At 40.4% G+C, this 21025-nt stretch overlaps 1 protein-coding gene across 2 annotated transcripts in view; it reads right to left on the bottom strand.

The window, feature by feature from the left end:
* Positions 1 to 20665, bottom strand: part of LOC132103902 (serine/threonine-protein phosphatase 6 regulatory ankyrin repeat subunit A-like) — a 32561-nt gene extending 11896 nt beyond the window's left edge. The window contains exons 1-18 of one of the 2 annotated variants that reach the window (XM_059508970.1): positions 20034 to 20665; positions 16071 to 16154; positions 14448 to 14526; positions 13308 to 13378; positions 13023 to 13223; positions 11583 to 11670; positions 11354 to 11496; positions 10096 to 10308; positions 5345 to 5423; positions 5153 to 5261; positions 4988 to 5070; positions 4792 to 4855; positions 4621 to 4689; positions 3509 to 3649; positions 2442 to 2553; positions 2322 to 2348; positions 1483 to 1557; positions 446 to 647 (exon numbers count right to left, since the gene is read on the bottom strand). In XM_059508970.1, the coding sequence (XP_059364953.1) occupies positions 446 to 647; positions 1483 to 1557; positions 2322 to 2348; positions 2442 to 2553; positions 3509 to 3649; positions 4621 to 4689; positions 4792 to 4855; positions 4988 to 5070; positions 5153 to 5261; positions 5345 to 5423; positions 10096 to 10308; positions 11354 to 11496; positions 11583 to 11670; positions 13023 to 13223; positions 13308 to 13378; positions 14448 to 14526; positions 16071 to 16154; positions 20034 to 20162 (1969 nt within the window). In that variant the 5' untranslated portion in view covers positions 20163 to 20665. Of the gene's footprint in view, positions 1 to 445; positions 648 to 1482; positions 1558 to 2321; positions 2349 to 2441; positions 2554 to 3508; positions 3650 to 4620; positions 4690 to 4791; positions 4856 to 4987; positions 5071 to 5152; positions 5268 to 5344; positions 5424 to 10095; positions 10309 to 11353; positions 11497 to 11582; positions 11671 to 13022; positions 13224 to 13307; positions 13379 to 14447; positions 14527 to 16070; positions 16155 to 20033 lie in introns of both variants that reach the window. The other variant, XM_059508969.1, reaches the window with a different exon arrangement.
* Positions 20666 to 21025: the final 360 nt, after the last annotated feature.

Raw genomic sequence — 21025 nt, 5'->3', positions numbered from 1 at the left:
GCGGCGTGTACGGCGCTCCTCTTGTGTGTGTGTGTGCGTGTGTGTGTTGACCTGCGGAGTGTACGGCGCTCCTCTTGTGTGTGTGTATGTGTGTGTGTGTGTGTGTGTGTGATGACCTGCGGCGTGTACGGCGCTCCTCTTGTGTGTGTGTGTGTGTGTGTGTGTGTGTGTGTGTGTGTGATGACCTGCGGCGTGTACGGCGCTCCTCTTGTGTATGTGTGTGTGTGTGTGTGTGTGATGACCTGCGAAGTGTATGGCGCTCCTCTTGTGTGTGTGTGTGTGTGTGTGTGTGTGTTGACCTGCGGAGTGTACGGCGCTCCTCTTGTGTGTGTGTATGTGTGTGTGTGTGTGTGTGTGTGTGTGTGTGTGTGATGACCTGCGGCGTGTACGGCGATCATCTTGTGTATGTGTGTGTGTGTGTGTGTGTGTGTGTGTGTGTGTTGACCTGCGGAGTGTACGGCGCTCCTCTTGTGTGTGTAGTCCTTCAGCATCATGGACGCGCCCTGACTGATCAGAATATCCACACACTCTGCGTGACCCTTAAACGCTGCCAGACTCAGAGCCGTGTGACCCTGCGGCGTCCTCACGTCCAGATCCAGCAGAGACTGCACCAGAACCTCCAGAGCCTGATGGTGACTGTGATACGCCTGGACACACACACCAACTTCACTTTTCAAATGTCATTATTATACTCAACATATATAAATATTAATACAAATCATATTCCAAATCTACAATCTGATTGGATGAGCTACATTTTAAAATACTGAAGCTGAACTTTGACTTGCATGTTGAACCTAAACTGGACCAATAAACCATATTATTTGGCTGAAGACTTGTTTTTTGTGATTATTATTAATATTACATTCAATTAATTCCTAAACATTTTTGAACATGTTATGCCTAACAACATAATTTAACTGAGACAAAACACTGAAACACACTCATTTAGCATTATTAATATGCATTCATATGCTTTTATTTTCATATACTGTATCATGTCTTGTTTGAATTTAAGTGTTATTAATTCTGTTATGTGCTTTTGTCATTTTATACATTTTTATTATACTTCTATGCATCTTTTGTTTTTATTTCAGTTTGAGTTTAACTCAAACTGAAGTTAATTTTTTATTGTTAACTATTAAAAAATCAGTAATGAAAATAAATGTCAAATAAAACTAAATATATATGGATAAAGACGAAAACTTTTAATATGTAGATATAAATATAATATATTAAAAAAAAAATCTTATTTATTTTGTTTTATTTCAGCTTTATTTATTTTTATTTCAGCTTTATTTTAACTACCAAAAACATTTATTAACAGTTTAGTTAATAATAACAACACTGATGCAATGCATATTTGTTCACTATTTAATGTACACTACTATCTAATATTATACAATATATAATAAAATATAATGATAATATTTCTATTGCATTATTATTGTAAAGAGCTGGAGATGTGGAGCTTTGACTCACGGCTAGGTGTAAAGGGCTGATGGGAGGCTGGACGTCTCTGTCGTGTAGGATACTTGATGCAGACGAGTCCATCAGCTGAAAACACACACACATACACCATGAATTTATACACACTTTAAAATAGTTTTATATCAGAGGAATACGGTGAAAAAACAATAACACTTAGTTAATGCTGAGAACATGAAATGGCACTGTGTTTGAGTTATTCAGAATTGGACTTGACTTGACTGGATCATGAAATGTTGCTATTATTCATTAATAGTATTTTTTTTAACCCTTTCAAGCTAGATAGAGGTGGAAAAAGTTACCGTATTTTTCGGACTATAAGTCGCATTAGTCCAAAAATACGTCAGGACGAGGAAAAAAACATATATAAGTCGCACTGGACTATAAGTCGGATTTATTTAGAACCAAGAACCAAGAGAAAACATTACCGTCGCAAGAGGGCGCTCTATGCATTCTTTGGTAGACTACAGGAGCACTGAGCAGCATTAGAGCGCCCTCTCGTGGCTGGACACGGTAATGTTTTCTCTTGGTTCATTTCTCTCGGTTCATGTCAAATTAATTTTGATAAATAAGTCGCACCTGACTATAAGTCGCAGGACCAGGCAAATTATGAAAAAAAGTGCGACTTATAGTCCCGAAAATATGGTATACAGTTTGTTGAAAGATTATGAAAGATTTTGGAAATGTTTTTTCTTCATACCAGAAACATTTTTTAGTAAGGTAAAGAGGGCTGATTGGTGATTTCATGATGACTTTGAGTCCGTTAGAGGGCCGCATCGGACAGATTCTGTATTGTAAAGGTCTTTTGAATAGAAAAACAGATTTCAACTCACCACGTCTAACGGCGTTTCATTGGCGATCTGCAAAATAAAACACAAAGCAGTGGTGAGGAGTGTTTGAAGCTCAGGTTGTGTGTGTGTGTGTGTGTGTGTGTGTGTGTGTGATGCACTTACCAGCTCCAGACACACTCGGTGGCCGTACGCTGAAGCGTAGTGTACAGCGCTGTATCCGTCTTTATCCCTGAGAACTGGATTCGCATCATTCCTCAACAGATACTCCAGACACCTGACAGAGATCAGATCAATGAGTCAAACACACACTGTTCAGAACAGAGCCAACAGACAGGTTCTGTGATTAAAAAAATATTTTATTTTCTTCATAGTGAAATCATAACTCAGATAATGTTAATCAATGGTATATCATTTTGTTAAAGCCACCAGTTTGCATTATTTCAACTTATGTTTAACAGCAGAATTCTTAGTGAAAAACTACATTACCCATGATGCTGTTCAAAAATGCCACCAATCAGAGAGTCATGGCAAGAAAATAGTTTTTATTTTAGTTTGCCTTTTTTTTTAATTTTCGTATGTCAGCTTAAGTGTATTTATTTCAGTTAATTGAAAAGGCTTTTCCCATTTCAAAGGTAAGTATTAAAAAACTATTATTTATATTTCAGTTAAAGAAACTGCTTTTTCATAGTTTTAGTTAACAATAACACTAATGCAATACACAACACTCTTAAGAGAAAAATATGTTTTGACAATAACCCAAAACTGTTAAGGCAGACACACTGTGAGCTCTGAGGTTGTTAATTAATGGTATGTTTTTGTCAAGTCCACATGTTTTCAACTTATTTTTAAAAAAATCACATTAAACAAGTTGAATCTGTGGTGAAAAACTACATTACCCATGATGCCATGCAGAAAATTTCACCAGAGTCACAGTGAACAAATAATTTTTATTTCGTTTTTATTTTCAGTATTTTATTTAGCTTAATTTCACTTAATGAAAATTATTTTTAATATATTTATATTTAATAAATTACTATGTAGTATCTGTGCACAATAAACGCATTTTATATATGCCTGAAACACCCGCATGATCTACTATGTTTGCTGATACAGTATGTGCCGCACACTACTGAAAATACTGTATCCCACAATGCAGTGCACTCCACATGACCTTGAATGTCCAGTGTGCTGAAGAGCAGTGTGTTTGTGTTCATCTCTCGGTCACTCACTTGCCGTCTGAGTCTGCAGCAGCGGTGTAGTGCAGAGGACCGCAGCCCCTGACGTCCCGCTCGTTCACACTGGCCCCGGAGCCCACCAGAGCAAACACACACTGATAGTTACAGTTAGCAGCAGCGTAATGCAGCGCCGTCCTGAGAGAGACAGAGATAAATCATAACCAGATCTCTGCTACAGGATTCATGTAATGCTGCTTGATCACCGCAGCTCTGTCTGTGCTGGAAATACACATCCCAGCATGCTTTAATGACAAGAGCTGACAATAAGTGTGGAGCCTGTCAACAACATGACTGTGTAACAGCTACATTTTAAGCCAAAATGAGAGAAAATGTATATATTAAATATATATATAAATTACAAATGATTGCAATATGAAATGCAATAAAATAATGAATTAAATCGTTATTTATATATATATATATATATATATATATATATATATATATATATATATATATATATATATATATATATATATATATATATATATATATATATACACAACGCTATACTTCTTGGCTGGCCGCTGTTTTAATTTTCATCACTCTTTTTGTCTTAACTGGCTCTGTAAAATGACTTTTCAAAGTAAAGTTTTTGTTGATTAATATTTTTTGTGTGCGCATAATATTTTACTATTTATAAAAGCATCAAAAAGTAAAATATGTGGACATAACATTAATGAGATTGATTTAATTTAATTTTTATTTAATTGAGATTTGTTTTTATTTTTCAAAATTCATAATAATCCAGATCATATACTTCAATAACACCTTCGCTCAAAAAACCAAAAGTATCACAGTTTCCACAAAAATATTGTGCAGCACAATTGTTTTCAATATTGATTTTAATTAGAAATGTTTCTTGAGCAGCAAACCAGAATATTAGAATGATTTCTGAAGATCATGTGACACTGAAGACTGGAGTAATGATGCTGAAAATACAGCTGCGCATCACAGAAATAAATTACATCTTAACAGATATTCACATAGAAAACAGCTATTTTAAATGATATAATATTTTTTGATTTTACAGTATTTCTGATCAAATAAATGCATCCTTGTTGAGCAGAAGAGACTTCATTCAAAAACATCTAAATGTAACTCACCTCCCAAATCTGTCTTTCCTATTAAAGTCAGCATCCATGTTGAGCAACAGATTTAAACACTCCAGATTCCTGAAGAAAATGAGTGAAGGTCACGTGATCAGGACAACAGATCATCCAAGCCACAGGGGGGCGCTGATCAGCCAATCAGAGAGCAGCAGCACTGTGACTCACCCTCCTGCAGCGGCCGCATGCAAACACGTCCTGCCAAAGTCATCCGGCGTGTCGACGTCAAAACCTGAACCAACAGATATCCATAATCAAGACCAGTTTAAAGCCCAAGGCACTTCCCTGAGAGAGGGAAAAATAAGTTTTCATGCACAGAAATCAATTTTAACTGCTGTAAATCTTCACGATTGATGTGATTCACCTGAGGAGAGCAGTTTTCGACAGCAGTCTGAAAATCCGCTCAGAGCCGCCAGATGCAGCGGAAACATTCCGTGGATGCCCCGCCTACAGAGGCGGAGTCACAGTCACATGATCAGCATGAGCTCATGAATTATGCATCACTGTAAACATACGTCCTGTCACTCACTTGGCCGTGTCCGCACCGTTGGTTATGAGCGTATTGATGAGCAGCTCATGTCCGTAACGAGCCGCTATATGAAGCGGAGAGTTTCCATTCTCATCCTCGCTGTCAATCTCTGCGCCTTCAGATAAGGAAAGAGAGGATGAGGAGGAACAGGAGAGGAAGACCAACAACAAACAGACAGAATAACACACTCACCGTTCTGAATGATGGCCTGCGATCTGGAGTATCGCCCGTGAATGGCTGCCATGTGGAGAGGAGTCTTACCATCCTTACTCTGGATGAACACATACAGCGATTGAGAGACTTCTCTTCTGCTCACTGAGACTGCATCGATTTGATCAAAACATATGTGAATTCACTCATGTTTTACTCAACACTTTCAGCACTACTACTGGCCTAGCTCAATAATTTATGACATTAAATTAAATAAGTGGAAAAGTATGATGTTTGCAAATAAAAAATCAGAATTTCTATTCCAAAGATAACAGTCAACACAAATCTAGAACGTACTCAGGTGAGCTAATAGTGAAAGCACTCCATTAATATGACGAGCTACAGCTTAAAATACATGTAAGATGGAAACATTGTGCATTATGATCCAGTTTGGAGCTTAATTGACTATATTTGAAACAATTTGAGCACCGCAGATCAGATGGTGACAGTTTAATAGGAAATCAGCTAAAAGTATCCAGTGTGTCATACTACTGAAGTGAATGTTTCATTTATTAGCATTTGTTGTGATTAATAGTATCTTTAAAAACCCCACAATTCTGAACAGTAATGCAATGTATAAAATAGTTCGAAAAATGCTAAATATAAGCATTTAACTAGTTGTTTTGGACAGTAACACACGATTAACATATCAGGTGTCTTTCTGCATTTTGGGAAGTCGTGGCCTAATGGTTAGAGAGTCGGACTCCCAATTGAAAGGTTGTGAGTTCGAGTCCCGGGCCGGCAGGAATTGTGGGTGGGGGGAGTGCATGCATACAGTTCTCTCTCCACCTTCAATACCATGACTTAGGTGCCCTTGAGCAAGGCATCAAACCCCCAACTGCTCCCCGGGCGCCGCAGCATAAATGGCTGCCCACTGCTCCGGGTGTGTGCTCACAGTGTGTGTGCGTGTGTTCACTGCTCTGTGTGTGTGCACTTTGAATGGGTTAAATGCAGAGCACAAATTCTGAGTATGGGTCACCATACTTGGCTGAATGTCACTTTCACTTATTTTGTATTAAAGCATGTAAACAACCAGACTTTCTCATTTTTATTTCAATGTAAAGTTTACAAAGACATGTTCATGTTAAACTGAAGTAATAAAAACTGTCTAAGAAAAAAGTGATGATGCTAAAAAAAATAAATTTAATAATATTTCATAGTTTCCCGTGTCCAGGGAACGGAAACTAGCTCTAGGGACGTGGAACGTCACCTCACTGGCGGGGAAGGAGCCCGAGATTGTGCGTGAGGTTGAGAGGTTCCGACTAGCGATAGTCGGGCTCACCTCTACGCACAGCTTGGGCTCTGGAACCACACTCCTCGAGAGAGGATGGACTCTTCACCACTCTGGAGTTGCCCATGGTGAGAGGCGGCGGGCTGGTGTGGGTTTGCTTATAGCCCCCCAGCTCAGCTGCCATGTGTTGGAGTTTACCCCGGTGAACGAGAGGGTTGCTTCCCTGCGCCTTCAGGTCGGGGATAGGTCTCTCACTGTCGTTTGTGCCTACGGGCCGAACGGCAGTGCAGAGTACCCGGCCTTCTTGGAGTCTCTGGGAGGGGTGCTGGAAAGTGCTCCGACTGGGGACTCCGTCGTTTTACTGGGGGACTTCAACGCCCACGTGGGCAACAACAGTGACACCTGGAGGGGCGTGATTGGGAGGAACGGCCCCCCTGATCTGAACCCGAGCGGTGTTCAGTTATTGGACTTCTGTGCTAGTTACAGCTTGTCCATAACGAACACCATGTTCAAGCATAAGGGTGTCCATCAGTACACGTGGCACCAGGACACCCTAGGCCGTAGGTCGATGATTGACTTTGTGGTCGTTTCATCCGACCTCCGGCCGTATGTCTTGGACACTCGGGTGAAGAGAGGGGCGGAGCTGTCAACCGATCACCACCTGGTGGTGAGTTGGATCCGATGGCGGGGGAGGAAGCTGGACAGACTCGGCAGACCCAAACGTACTGTGAGGGTCTGCTGGGAACGTTTGGCCGAGTCTCCTGTCAGAGAGATCTTCAACTCCCACCTCCGGCAGAGCTTCGACCGGATCCCGAGGGAGGCTGGAGATATTGAGTCCGAGTGGACCATGTTCTCCACCTCCATTGTCGAAGCGGCCGCTCGGAGCTGTGGCCGTAAGGTTTCCGGTGCCTGTCGAGGTGGCAATCCCCGAACCCGGTGGTTGACACCGGAAGTAAGGGATGCCGTCAAGCTGAAGAAGGAGTCCTATCGGGCCTGGTTGGCTTGTGGGACTCCTGAGGCAGCTGACAGGTACCGGCAGGCCAAGCGGACTACAGCCCGGGTGGTTGAGGAGGCAAAAACTCGGGCCTGGGAGGAGTTCGGTGAGGCCATGGAGAAGGACTATCGGTCAGCCTCGAAGAGATTCTGGCAAACCGTCCGGCGCCTCAGGAGAGGGAAGCAGTGCCCTACCAACGCTGTTTACAGTAAAGGTGGGGAGCTGTTGACCTCAACTGGGGATGTCGTTGGACGGTGGAAGGAATACTTCGAGGATCTCCTCAATCCCACTGTCACGTCTTCCATTGAGGAAGCAGAGGCTGAGGGCTCAGATGTGGACTCGTCCATCACCCAAGCTGAAGTCACCGAGGTAGTCAAGAAACTCCTCGGTGGCAAGGCACCGGGGGTGGATGAGATCCGCCCTGAGTACCTCAAGTCTCTGGATGTTGTGGGGCTGTCTTGGCTGACACGCCTCTGCAGCATCGCGTGGCAGTCGGGGACGGTGCCTCTGGGATGGCAGACCGGGGTGGTGGTCCCTCTTTTTAAGAAGGGGGACCGGAGGGTGTGTTCCAACTACAGGGGGATCACACTTCTCAGCCTCCCTGGGAAAGTCTATGCCAGGGTACTGGAGAGGAGAATCCGGCCGATAGTAGAACCTCGGATTCAGGAGGAACAGTGTGGTTTTCGTCCAGGCCGTGGAACACTGGACCAGCTCTATACCCTCTACAGGGTGCTGGAGGGTTCATGGGAGTTTGCCCAACCAGTCCACATGTGCTTTGTGGATTTGGAGAAAGCATTCGACTGTGTCCCTCGCGGCGGCCTGTGGAGGGTGCTCCGGAAGTATGGGGTCCGGGGCCCTTTGCTAAGGGCTATCCGGTCCCTGTACGACCGGAGCAGGAGCTTGGTTCGTATTGCCAGCAGTAAATCAGACTTGTTCCCGGTGCGTGTTGGACTCCGGCAGGGCTGCCCTTTGTCGCCGGTTCTGTTCATGATTTTTATGGACAGAATTTCTAGGCGCAGCCAGGGGCCGGAGGGGGTCAGGTTTGGTGACAACACGATTTCGTCTCTGCTCTTTGCGGATGATGTTGTCGTGTTGGCCTCATCAAGCCAGGACCTTCAGCATGCACTGGGACGGTTTGCAGCCGAGTGTGAAGCGGCTGGGATGAGAATCAGCACCTCCAAATCCGAGGCCATGGTCCTCAGTCGGAAAAGGGTGGCTTGCCCACTTCAGGTTGGTGGAGAGTTCCTGCCTCAAGTGGAGGAGTTTAAGTATCTTGGGGTCTTGTTCACGAGTGAGGGAAGGATGGAACGGGAGATTGACAGAGGGATCGGTGCAGCTTCTGCAGTAATGCGGTCGATGTACCGGTCTGTCGTGGTGAAGAAAGAGCTGAGCCGCAAGGCGAAGCTCTCGATTTACCGGTCAATCTACGTTCCTACTCTCACCTATGGTCATGAGCTTTGGGTCATGACCGAAAGGACAAGATCCCGGATACAGGCGGCCGAAATGAGTTTTCTCCGCAGGGTGGCTGGGCAATCCCTTAGAGATAAGGTGAGAAGCTCAGTCACCCGGGAGGAGCTCAGAGTAGAGCCGCTGCTCCTCCACATCGAGAGGGGTCAGCTGAGGTGGCTCGGGCATCTGTTCCGGATGCCTCCTGGACGCCTTCCCGGGAAGGTGTTCCGGGCGCGTCCCACTGGGAGGAGACCCCGGGGAAGACCTAGGACACGCTGGAGAGACTATGTCTCCCGGCTGGCCTGGGAACGCCTCGGTGTCCCCCCAGAAGAGCTGGAGGAAGTGTCTAGGGAGAGGGAAGTCTGGGGTTCTCTGCTTACTGCTGCCCCCGCGACCCGGCCCCGGATAAGCGGAAGAAGATGGAGATGGATGGAGATGGAATATTTCATAGTTTTACAGTTTAATTTTGATCAAATAAGTCCATGAATGTAAATTAGTAAATGTTGATTAATTATTATGTAAATACAGTCATAAGCAGTGTTTATACTGTATATTGAAACAGAAAACATTCATTCTAAACAGTAATAATATTTCACAGTATTAGTTTCTACTATATTTTTGATCAAATAAATGCAGCCTTGGAGAAGATTAATAATTAAAAATGTAGATAATGTACATAATTACATTATGTACACACACAGATGTCCACACTGGAACTTCTGGTTAGATGCTATCTAATCTAATTTAATCTAATTAAAAAGTTATTCTATGGCAATAATACAGTAGAATATATTTAATATAGTGTGCTGGATGTTATAACTTAAATAAAACAAATAAATTATATATATATATATATATATATATATATATATATATATATATATATATATATATATATATATATATAAAATTATTTATAATTTAAGGAAGACAAGTTACAACAATCTGAATTTTATAAATAGGGCATTTAATTTGAACATTTGCAGCTTTGGCTATACATAATACAGTTATAAGTGACATATAGCAATGTAGAAGATTAGAGGTGGTGTGTGTTTTGACCTTGCTGTTGATGTTGGCTCTGTTGGCGAGGAGCAGCTGGAGACAGAGCGCCCCCTGGCGGGACGCAGCGGTGAAGTGCAGCGGGGAGAAGCCCTTCTCATTCACCTGATTGACATCAGCTCCTGCTTCGATCAGCTCATTCACCACCATGTCCTGCCCGTTAAAACACGCCAGGTGCAGAGCAGAGTTTCCGTACGCGTTCGGCTCCTTAATCTGAACACAGAGACAAGATCAGGTGCTTAATGGCTCTGTTTTTGTTCAGCTGACCGTGTACAGTACATCTTTTAGTAATCATGATGAAAGTGAAAGTGAAGTGACATTCAGCCAAGTATGGTGACCCATACTCAGAATTTGTGCTCTGCATTTAACCCATCCGAAATGCACACACACAGAGCAGTGAACACACACACACTGTGAGCACACACCCAGAGCAGTGGGCAGCCATTCATGCTGCGGCGCCCGGGGAGCAGTTGGGGGTTCGATGCCTTGCTCAAGGGCACCTAAGTCATGGTATTGAAGTGGGATGTCAAGTCAAATTCAAGGCAGACTCAATATAAGCCATGTGTATACAGCCATAACTACATCGTTTTTCAATGCCAGTAATACAATATAATAATATTTAATAAAAGCTTCTGAAGGATCATGAGACACTGAAGACTGGAGTAATGATGCAAAAAAATCAGCTTTGATCACAAAAATAAATTACAGGTTAAAGTATATTTAAATAGAAAACAGTTTTTTATTGTAATAATATTTCACATTTTTACAGTTTAATTTCGATCAAATAAATGCCTCGGTGTAAATTATTCAATGTTGATTAATTATTATGTAAATACAGGTCACAAGACTCTCTTCAAAACAATAATAAACTACAATACATTTAATATTGTCATGGATATTATATTATATAGCATATTTCTGTTTGATGTAAAATATTAATGATGAACATACATCCTGTTAAAATTGAACAATACCTGATTTAAATTCTTTTTTAATTAAAGAAAAATGGGGTATTACAATATTCTATAAATGTTTGTTGGGATATTAATTGAAACTTTTGTAGATTTGGCTATACGTCACACATCAAATTATGCAATTTAAAAAACATTGTGATTTTGTGAAGTCGATTAAGTTACCAGCTGAATGAGATCAGGGTAACAGGTAACACACAGCAGGTGTTCTCTACATTAATCAATCATGGTTCATGTGACGACCAAGGGGCGGAGCTGTATGCACATTGTGGGCGGGGCTTACTTACATCAACGCCGAGATGGAGCAGGTATTTGACGACGTTGATCATTCCACTGGAGGCTGCGGCGTGAAGAGGACTGTATGATCTCTTATCCTTACAGTAAACCTCAGCGCCGTGAGACACCAGCAACTTCATGACCTCCAGATGACCTGAGACAGACAGAGACAGTGAGAGAGATCTGAGGCTGGTGGAAACAGGTTTTCTGTTCGTACTGATGGTAATGTTGACATCTCACCCATGTATGCGGCCCAGTGAACGGCTCGTCTGTCCTTCTTATCAAATGCATTGATGTTTGCGCCTCTGGACACCAGCAGCTGAACCATCTGCAATGACACAGAAAGCAAAGATTACACCATGAATACTAAACTAGATGTTTTATTTATTTCGATCTAGTCTAGAGGACCTCAGCACACTTTCAACAGGACTGCGAGATGGCTTAAACCGTTTCAAAATACACAACAAGTATTATCTAACATACTGTATTTTAAGACAATCTCTGTTATTTGACTTTGTTTGGAGAACTGCTGTGCTAGATAAAAACTCCTCACTGATCAATAATATATCAGTTTTGGGTCATGTATTTGCCAGCAGCTTTCTACAGACCTCAATCTGTTGGATTTGTTGATTTCCAAGCAGAAAGAAGAAGATATGAAAGACACAGTGAACACACAGAGAAAACAGAAGTGATGTGATCCAGCTGACCTATTAGTTCAACAACTAAAAGTGCTTTAAGGATGTGTCAACTAGTTATGGATCACATGACTTTTGTTTGGAGAGTCTAAATAGAAATGTACACTACAGTAGTCTCTTCTGCTCACCAAGGGTGCATTTATTTGATTAAAAATATGGTGCAAACTGTAATTGTGAAATATTATTACAATTTAAGATCTTTTGATGCATAGAAAGTTCAAAAGAACAGCATTCATTTGAAATATACATTTTTGCAACATTATAAATATCTTTACCATCAAATGTGACTTTGCTGAATAACAGTATTAATTTCTTTAAAAAAAAGAAAAGTTTGTTCAGTAGTATAATTTGTACATTCTCACTATGGGCCAGATTTACTAACAGCTTACTCCAACACAAACCAACTTTTATCATTAAAATAGTACTTGTAAGACATGCAGTGAAGAATTAAAGGCATGGACACAGTTATTTTTTGCATCTGAACTTATTGAATATGCATTTGTAGGAGTTTCCATTTCAGATGCAACATTTATGGGAGGAGGGTATTAAAATGAATTACGCAATACAATTTACGAACGTTTGCGCTCGTCAAATTACTGGTATTTACGCCATTATTTAATGCTCCCAACAAAACCACGTCTTAAAGCAGATGCTAATTCGTGCTGCTCTTGGTAGATTGTGTTGGTAATTCTAGAAATGATCTGGCTGTGTCTGATTTCTATAACTTGCACACTGTCAGTAAATAACCCACAGAAATTTAAACTCCCATTAGTGCTAATTTGGCCCTATGATTATTAATATGAATGAAATTTATATCACAGTTTTCTGGATTTTGCATTGAAGCACAACCAGAGTTTCTCATTTCACTCAAGGTGAAAACAGGCCTCATAAACTCTATGACCCACAGGATACTGTTCAAAAGTGTCCCATTCAGGACGAGCAGATATTGTGATCTGTGGACGGAGTGAGAAACTGAGCGTCTGACCTCCAGGTGTCCGCCGAAGGCCGCGTGGTGTAGAGGCGTGCGTCCGGCGCGGTCTGACACATTGACGTTGCTTAACAATGGGACTAATGCTTCGGCGCAGCGCACAGCTTTATGGGACGCAGCCACATGCAGCGGGGTCTGCCAGTTCTTATCCCGCGCGTTCACATCCGCCGAGTGTTTCAACAGCACCTGGACTGCTTCCTGAACACACAATCACATTAATGAACATGAAAGCCACTTCTTGTGTTTGTATTTGTTGTTCGGACGCTGGAGGACGTGTCGTACCTCACTACAGGACGCTACGGCCCGATGAAGAGGAGTGAGCCATTTATTATCTTTGGCATTCACTCTCGCCCCTGAGAGAGAAGGAGAAAGAGAAAGTTCCTGCGTGAATGAATTACACGTTTAATGTCACAGCTGAAGCAGGACACGTGGAGCTTCCTGTAAGCCTGTTTAAAATAAACCCCCAAATGCTCTGTGATCACATCTGAGGCTTTAAATACAGCGGCACCTGTTACTTTTCCTCTGTCATTCATGACAACAACTCCTCCTTTACAGATGTCATATGTGTGTGTCTTCTGTCAGTGTGTCACTGGTGTAGTGCTCAACAAATATGAGTTTCCAATGATCATCTGCAATATATTTACTTATGTTACTTATTTTAAATACACGATGTCAGTGTTGTTGTAAGTCGTTGCTAATGTGTTGCAAGGTGGTTCCTATTGTATTTAAATTATTGATGAATCTTGTTTAGATGAAAACACAATAAATTAGATTTTTAAGTGACGTGCACAATCATTTAAAAGTTTGGGGTCAGTAAGATTTTTTTTTTTCAGCAAGGATGCATTAAAGTGATCAGAAGTGACAGTAAAGATATTTATACATTACTAATCTTACTTAAAGATTTCATTTTCAAATAAATGCTGCTCTTTTGACATTTCAATTCATCAAATAATTCTGAAAAATTAAATGCATCAAAATTTCCAAAAAATAGCAGTGTTTTCAACACTGATAATAATCAGAAATGTTTCTTGAGCAGTAAATCGGTATATTAGAATGATTTCTTAAGATCGTGTGACTCTGAAGACTGGAGGAATGATGCTGAAAATACAGCTTTGATCACAGGAATTAATTATATTTTTACAATATATTCACATAGACACAGCTATTCTAAATAGTAATAATATTTCATAATATTACAGTTTTTACTGTATTTAGATCAAATAAATGCAGCCTTGATGAGCAGAAGAGACTTCTTTATAAAAAAAAAAGAAAAAAACACTTACAGACTCCAAACTTTTGAATAGTAGTGTAGATTTATCCACCAACCCAGATAACATCATAATTTGGATCCATTAATGAATCTGGCTGATATTTCAGTCTGGGATCATTTGGAGAGTTTGGGGTGTAAATGACCCTTCATACCAGACAGGACGAGCAGCTCTAGGATCTCAGCGTTGCCCAGGTAAGCAGCAGCGTGAAGCGGCGTTCTCTTCTCACAGTCCTGAGGATCCACAAACATGCAACAATTATTGAAAAATCATGTTTAAAACTAGTCATTTTCACTAAACGTTTAGGGTCGTTCAGATGGTTTTTTTTCACCAAAGCAGCATTTTTTTTACAGAAAGAATTATGAAATATTATTATAATTCAAAATAACCATCTTCTATGTGAATATATTGTAAAATGTAATTTATTTCAGTGATGCACAGCTGTATTTTCAGCATCATTTCTCCAGTATTCAGTGTCACATGATCTTCAGAAATCATTATCATATTCTGATTTACTGCTTAAGAAAATTTCTGATTATTATCAGTGTTGAAAACTTTTGCTATATTTTTTAGGAAACCGGGATTCCTCGATGAACAGAAAGTTCAAAAGAACAGCATTTATTTATAATAGAAATCTTCTGCACTATTAGAAATGCCTTCACTGTCACTTTTGATCAGTTGAATGCATCCTTGCTGAATAAACGCATTCATTTCTTTAAAAACAAATCTATTGCTGATTGGCGTAAGAGGCTGATGATACACAGGGCAACTTTTTTAGCAATGTTGCAGTCAGCGGGCAACCAGGTGAGACACAGAGTCCACGACCGATCTAAAGTATCCAGATAGAAATTTGTTACCCATTCTCAATGGGAAAGTATCCAAGCAGCATTGCTCAAAACATTACCGTGTACCATCAGCCAAACACACCAACCAATCAAATACTCTAGAACGACTGCATTCAGTCTCATTTCTGCTCAAAACTGAGTGAAGCTGCTGGTTTATGCAACATATGTTTATGCGATTCACCTCTGGTTTGCATGAGTTTTACTCCATTCAGAAGTATTTGATGCATGTGCGGTTTCACCAGGGTGTGTGTTATATGATACACACTGGATTCTTGCGCATGGCACACAGTGATGTATTTGTATGCGTGTGTGAGATCAATGTGTCCGCAGATCTCTAGAGACGACATGCAGAAACACGAGACACAAGCACGTTTCTCTATTTCAGGTTCCCGGGATCTTCTGCGATCACCTCTACTGTAGCTTTAACCGTTCCTGCAGATACTTGAGGAAAGCGAAAGTCTTGCTCAACATTTGCATCAATAAAGGCAATCACGCAAGAGCAGTTATCATTCATTCCTCAGTATCATGCCACCCTGCAGGCTTCTGTTTTCCATCTGGTCTGGAATGAGAATGGAAAACAGGAGGCCAAGCCACACAGAGTCACATGACCCGACAGGCCATCAGTGATTGGCTGGCAGTGCAACGGGCGTCTCTCCAGGCATTGGCAATGAAAACAGCCTTCTCATTAAACAGTGAGCAGTACAATAAACCATCCTCAGTCCAAACGTGGGCTCATGACAGCCTCTCGGATGAAGATCAGTTATGAAACTAAGAGAAATAATGTACAAGAACTGCCACTGAATCCATTTCAGAAGGGTTTCCAAGAACATCCATCACTGAGAAACCAATTATGTAGACTCAAAACCCACTAATAAAAACTGACAGATGACCACTGTCAAAGGATAGTTTGTGTTTTTGCAATGGACATTCACCTGTACATTGACGTCTTCTTTCTTGAATATGAGAGAGCGAACTTCATCTGCGTCGCCGTTAAATATGGCTTTAATCAGAGAGGGCTGGGGAGAAATGAAAGAGATGCTTAAAAACAATACTGAAGATCTTCTTTAATTCAGATAGACAAACCAACACTGATATCAATCAAATTATGACAAGCTCATCTTGAACAACAGGTTGTGTTAAATATTGAAGATGAATGGGAATATGAAAAGAAATGAATGGGCGACATTCTGAGAATCAGACATCAAGACGAAAACAAGAAACCGTTGATTCATCAGCATGCCAAAGAGATATAAGTATCAATACGTCATAACATGGGGTAAAAAAAGAAACCTGCTATAGAAAAAAAATATTGTAGGAAACAAATTAAATAATGAATTAATATTATCCAGATTAATTTAAATAAACATTGATATTGGCTGCTGCTGGTATATCATGCATAACTGCACTATGCTATGAATTTGTTAAAGCAGGGTTATTATCGTTAACTAAAACAGAATCTAAAACTATTAAAACATTATTGCCAATTTAAATCAATCTGAAATAAAATAAAACAGAAAAATTCTTTAAAAAAACTTGAACAAAAAAATATTAATTGTTGCTTTTGCAGCTAACTGGAATAAGTTTAAGCTAAAGGACTAAAATTATTAACTGGAAATAAATTAAAGCTAAAACTGAACTACAGCTAATATAAAATTAAAATAAAAAATAGCAAAGCATAAGATTAGTTTAGTGAAAATCTAAAAATAAAAGCTAACAAAGTATTAATCAAACCTATATAATAGTATATAATTAATAAAAAATAAAAATCACATCAAACAAACCTATGCATTAAATATCTTATTCAAGGTTATTCCAAATAAGGACAGGCTACACTAAAGCCCCGCCCACTGGCCACACCCCCCTCTCTCAGGCATCATTGCAGAAAATGATTGAAAGCACAACTAATGTATCTCTCTCAGAAAAACAGCTGCAAAACCTTTTTAAAAAGTTAATTTTTAGACCTTATTTACTTAACTCTCTTGTCATTGTAACAGAATGACACAATCCAGTCTGCAGCACATCATTAAAATCAATAAACAAGTACAATAAAAATTGAATAAAATAGCAAATGTATTAGTATAAGAAAGTATTAACAATAGAAATCCGAAGGTCTAATCTTAGTATTCACGGACAGCATTAAGAGAAGCTATTGCTCTTGGATTAAAACTATTTCTCAGTCTGTTTGTACATGCTTCAAGTCAAATCATTCAGAACTAAAAGGTACAGATCTGTACCTAAAGGGTACAATTTTTTAGAGCATTTTGAAAAGTACTGCCCAGTGACAGCTTTAGTACCTTTTTATCTGACAGAGAAGAGAGTAAAGAGGAGCTGACAATTACTGAATGTACTCTTAAACACACACACACTTATCCAAATCCGTTAAAGGGTTTTTAGGCTGCATTAATTAGGTAAACCGGAACCGGAAACACTTCCCATAACACCCTATGTACTTGCTACATCATTAGAAGAATGGCATCTACGCTAATATTTGTCTGTTTCTCTCTTGTTCCGAGGTCAACGTGGCCACCAGATCCAGTCTGTGTCCAGATCAGAGGGTCACTGCAGTCACCCGGATCCAGTACGTATCCAGACCAGATGGTGGATCAGCACCTAGAAAGGACCTCTACATCCCTGAAAGACAGCGGAGACCAGGACAACTAGAGCCCCAGATACAGATCCCCTGTAAAGACCTTTTCTCAGAGGAGCACCAGGACAAGACCACAGGAAACAGATGATTCTTCTGCACAATCTGACTTTGCTGCTGCCTGGAATTGAACTACTGGTTTCGTCTGGTCAGAGGAGAACTGGCCCCCCAACTGAGCCTGGTTTCTCCCAATGTTTTTTCTCCATTCTGTCACCGATGGAGTTTCGGTTCCTTGCCGCTGTCGCCTCTGGCTTGCTTAGTTGGGGTCACTTCATCTACAGCGATATCGTTGACTTGATTGCAAATAATTGCACAGACACTATTTAACTGAACAGAGATGACATAACTGAATTCAATGATGAACTGCCTTTAACTATCATTTTTGCATTATTGACACTGTTTTCCTAATGAATGTTGTTCAGTTGCTTTGACGCAATGTATTTTGTTTAAAGCGCTATATAAATAAAGGTTACTTTGACTTTGACACACACACCTGCTGCAGGCTGTATGTGGATCACCTCACAAACACATAATGCAGCAGCTGAAAGCAGACGTGTGAATGAAAGACAGGAGGAACGTCGTAAAAGAAAGAATGCAGCTTTCCTCTGTTTAAGGAAACTGTTTAAGGCCTGTAACAACTACAGCAAAACTTTAGCCTGAAGCTCCTGAAAACTGACTAAAACCAGTCAGAACCACTTAGACTGATCTTCAAAGAACACTTTTAACTATTAGAGGACAAAACCAGCTGGCAAAATACACAGAACTGTAACCTGCCCATCCGGTTCGTCCACTAAACTGATGATTATTCTTCTAATTTGTCTGGTTTCCATTCACACGCCTGCTGTTCTCACCGATATAGAGCACCTAACACTTCGTTTGAAGTGAGAACTATTCACAATGCATGCAGTATTCTCAACACTGCTATCTATGAGCATTAGCATAAAGATGTGTTCCTTTTTCTTTTGTAGGTCAACTACAGCCAAGATGGAACAACTAAATATGTTTTAACTCCCTGAATAATGGCTCAGAACTGAACGACAGGCTAAAATTTAGCAAAACATAAAAAATAAATAAATAGACAGACAGACAGATTAGATATATAAAATCTAAAATAAATAAAAAATAAAAAAACAAACAACTCTGAAATAAATAAACAGATTAAACTATTTTATTAACTAAAATATAATCTAAAAATCTAAAATAAATATTACATAAAATTCAACAACACAAAATTTACAAAAGTTTTTTAAGAAAAAAAAAAGAACAAAAAAATTAAGAAATTATGAATGAATAAATAAATGGACGAATATTATATAAAAGAAATAAAAATTTACAAAAGGTTTTTAAATTTTATACAAATAAAAAATACATAAAAAATACAGTTGAAATAAAGTCCAACAAATAAAACAAAGGGTTAACCCATTTACGATTTATCTTTGATTTAAAAAAATATGATACACACACACACACACATATATATATATATATATATATATATATATATATATATATATATATATATATATATATATAATTAAAATATTAGCAAAAAAAAGACAACAAAAACTATTTACAAGGGGTTTTATAATTCTTTCTTTGATTTAAAAAAATCTAAATGCTACATGTGGTGTTGCTTCATTACAAATCTTTTTATATGAATCAAACAAATAGTAAAGAGTACATGAGGTATTTGTACTTGTATAAAGTGTGTTTCTGGCCTAATGTCTGTTCACACAGAATACATGCTTGGATTATATTTTGCAGTTGTTGATGAACATCTTTGGCCTTTGCGATGCATCTCACACCATGTCAAGGTAAAAAAATAAGTTATATTTTTATAAAATCCAGTGTATTTTGAAAGCAAGAATGGACGTGTGCTGCGTGTGAAGTGTGTCCTAATGCATGCTGACATTTGCGTCATAACAGCTGTATTTCGTCCAGGTCCAAGGTCCACAACTCAATCCTAGTCACATGATCCAGGGTTCACAAAGGGAATTGTTGGACCTCACCTGGAAACCCCAATCAGATCTGACAGAGACGGATGAACAAGTCTGTATCAGTCTTCAGATAATAACCGGGACGGATCACGACATGCAGCTACTAAAACAACCGTATGACTTCTTGATCTCTTTTGTAGTTTACCGCTGCTTCACACACACACACACACACACACACACACACACACACACACACACACACACACAACAGACATCCCATTATCATCCACCTGCAGTCAAATCAGCCACCTCACCTTCTCGTCCTGAGAGGAATTCTGGGAAATGTGGTCCGGGGCAGCTTTGGAATGCAGAGGGGAGGGATCGTCATCTTCCACCTCCTCCAGGACCACGATACACACACGACTCATGCGCTCCGACTGCATGCCTGCCTCTCCAACACACACACACACACACACACACACGAGAGCTGCTTTCACAAAAACCAGCACACGTTAGATCTGTCCGTGATGTTCAGCTCTGGTGCCATTAGTATCCAAGCGTTAAATCCCTCCAAACGCACACAATCCTGGAGCGGGGAATTCCTCGGAGCAGGAACATCAGTGGTGCTGCAGTTAGAAGATGCAGCGTCCTCATACACACACACATACATACACACATTCACACACACACACTCTCTCTGTGTGATCTGAGAGGACAATGGTGTGTGAGCTCCAGCCTGCTGAAATCTGCACTTTACACACACACACACACACACACAGATCCAACCCCCACCACAACACACCAACCCTACTGCAGCGAGAGAGAGAGAGAGAGAGAGAGAGGGAGAGAGAGAGGGAGAGAGAGAGAGAGAGACAGAGAGAGCAAGTGAGAGAGAGAGAGAGAGAGAGAGAGAGAGAGAGAGAGAGAATGAGAGAGAGCAAGTGAGAGAGAGAGAGAGAAAGAGAGACAGAGAGAGAGCAAGTGAGAGAGAGAGAGAGAGAGAGAGAGGGAGAGAGAGAGAGAGACAGAGAGAGGGAGAGAGAGAGAGAGAGAGAGAGAGAGAGAGAAAGAGAGGGAGAGAGGGAGAGAGAGAGAGCAAGTACGAGAGAGAGAGAGAGAGAGAGAGAGACAGAGAGAGCAAGTACGAGAGAGAGAGAGAGAATGAGAGACAGAGAGAGATCAAGTGAAAGAGAGAGAGAGAGAGAGAGAGAGAGAATGAGAGTGAGGGAGCGAGAGAGAGAAAGAGATAGAGAGAGGGAATGAAAGCAAGGGGAGTTTTGTAATGAGACAGCGAGCTTCCGACAGC

This window comes from Carassius carassius, chromosome 25 (assembly GCF_963082965.1).
Source record: "Carassius carassius chromosome 25, fCarCar2.1, whole genome shotgun sequence".
Classification (NCBI taxonomy): domain Eukaryota; kingdom Metazoa; phylum Chordata; class Actinopteri; order Cypriniformes; family Cyprinidae; genus Carassius; species Carassius carassius.
The sequence above is the reverse complement of the archived record's forward strand: the minus strand, read 5'-3'. Positions and strand labels throughout refer to the sequence as shown.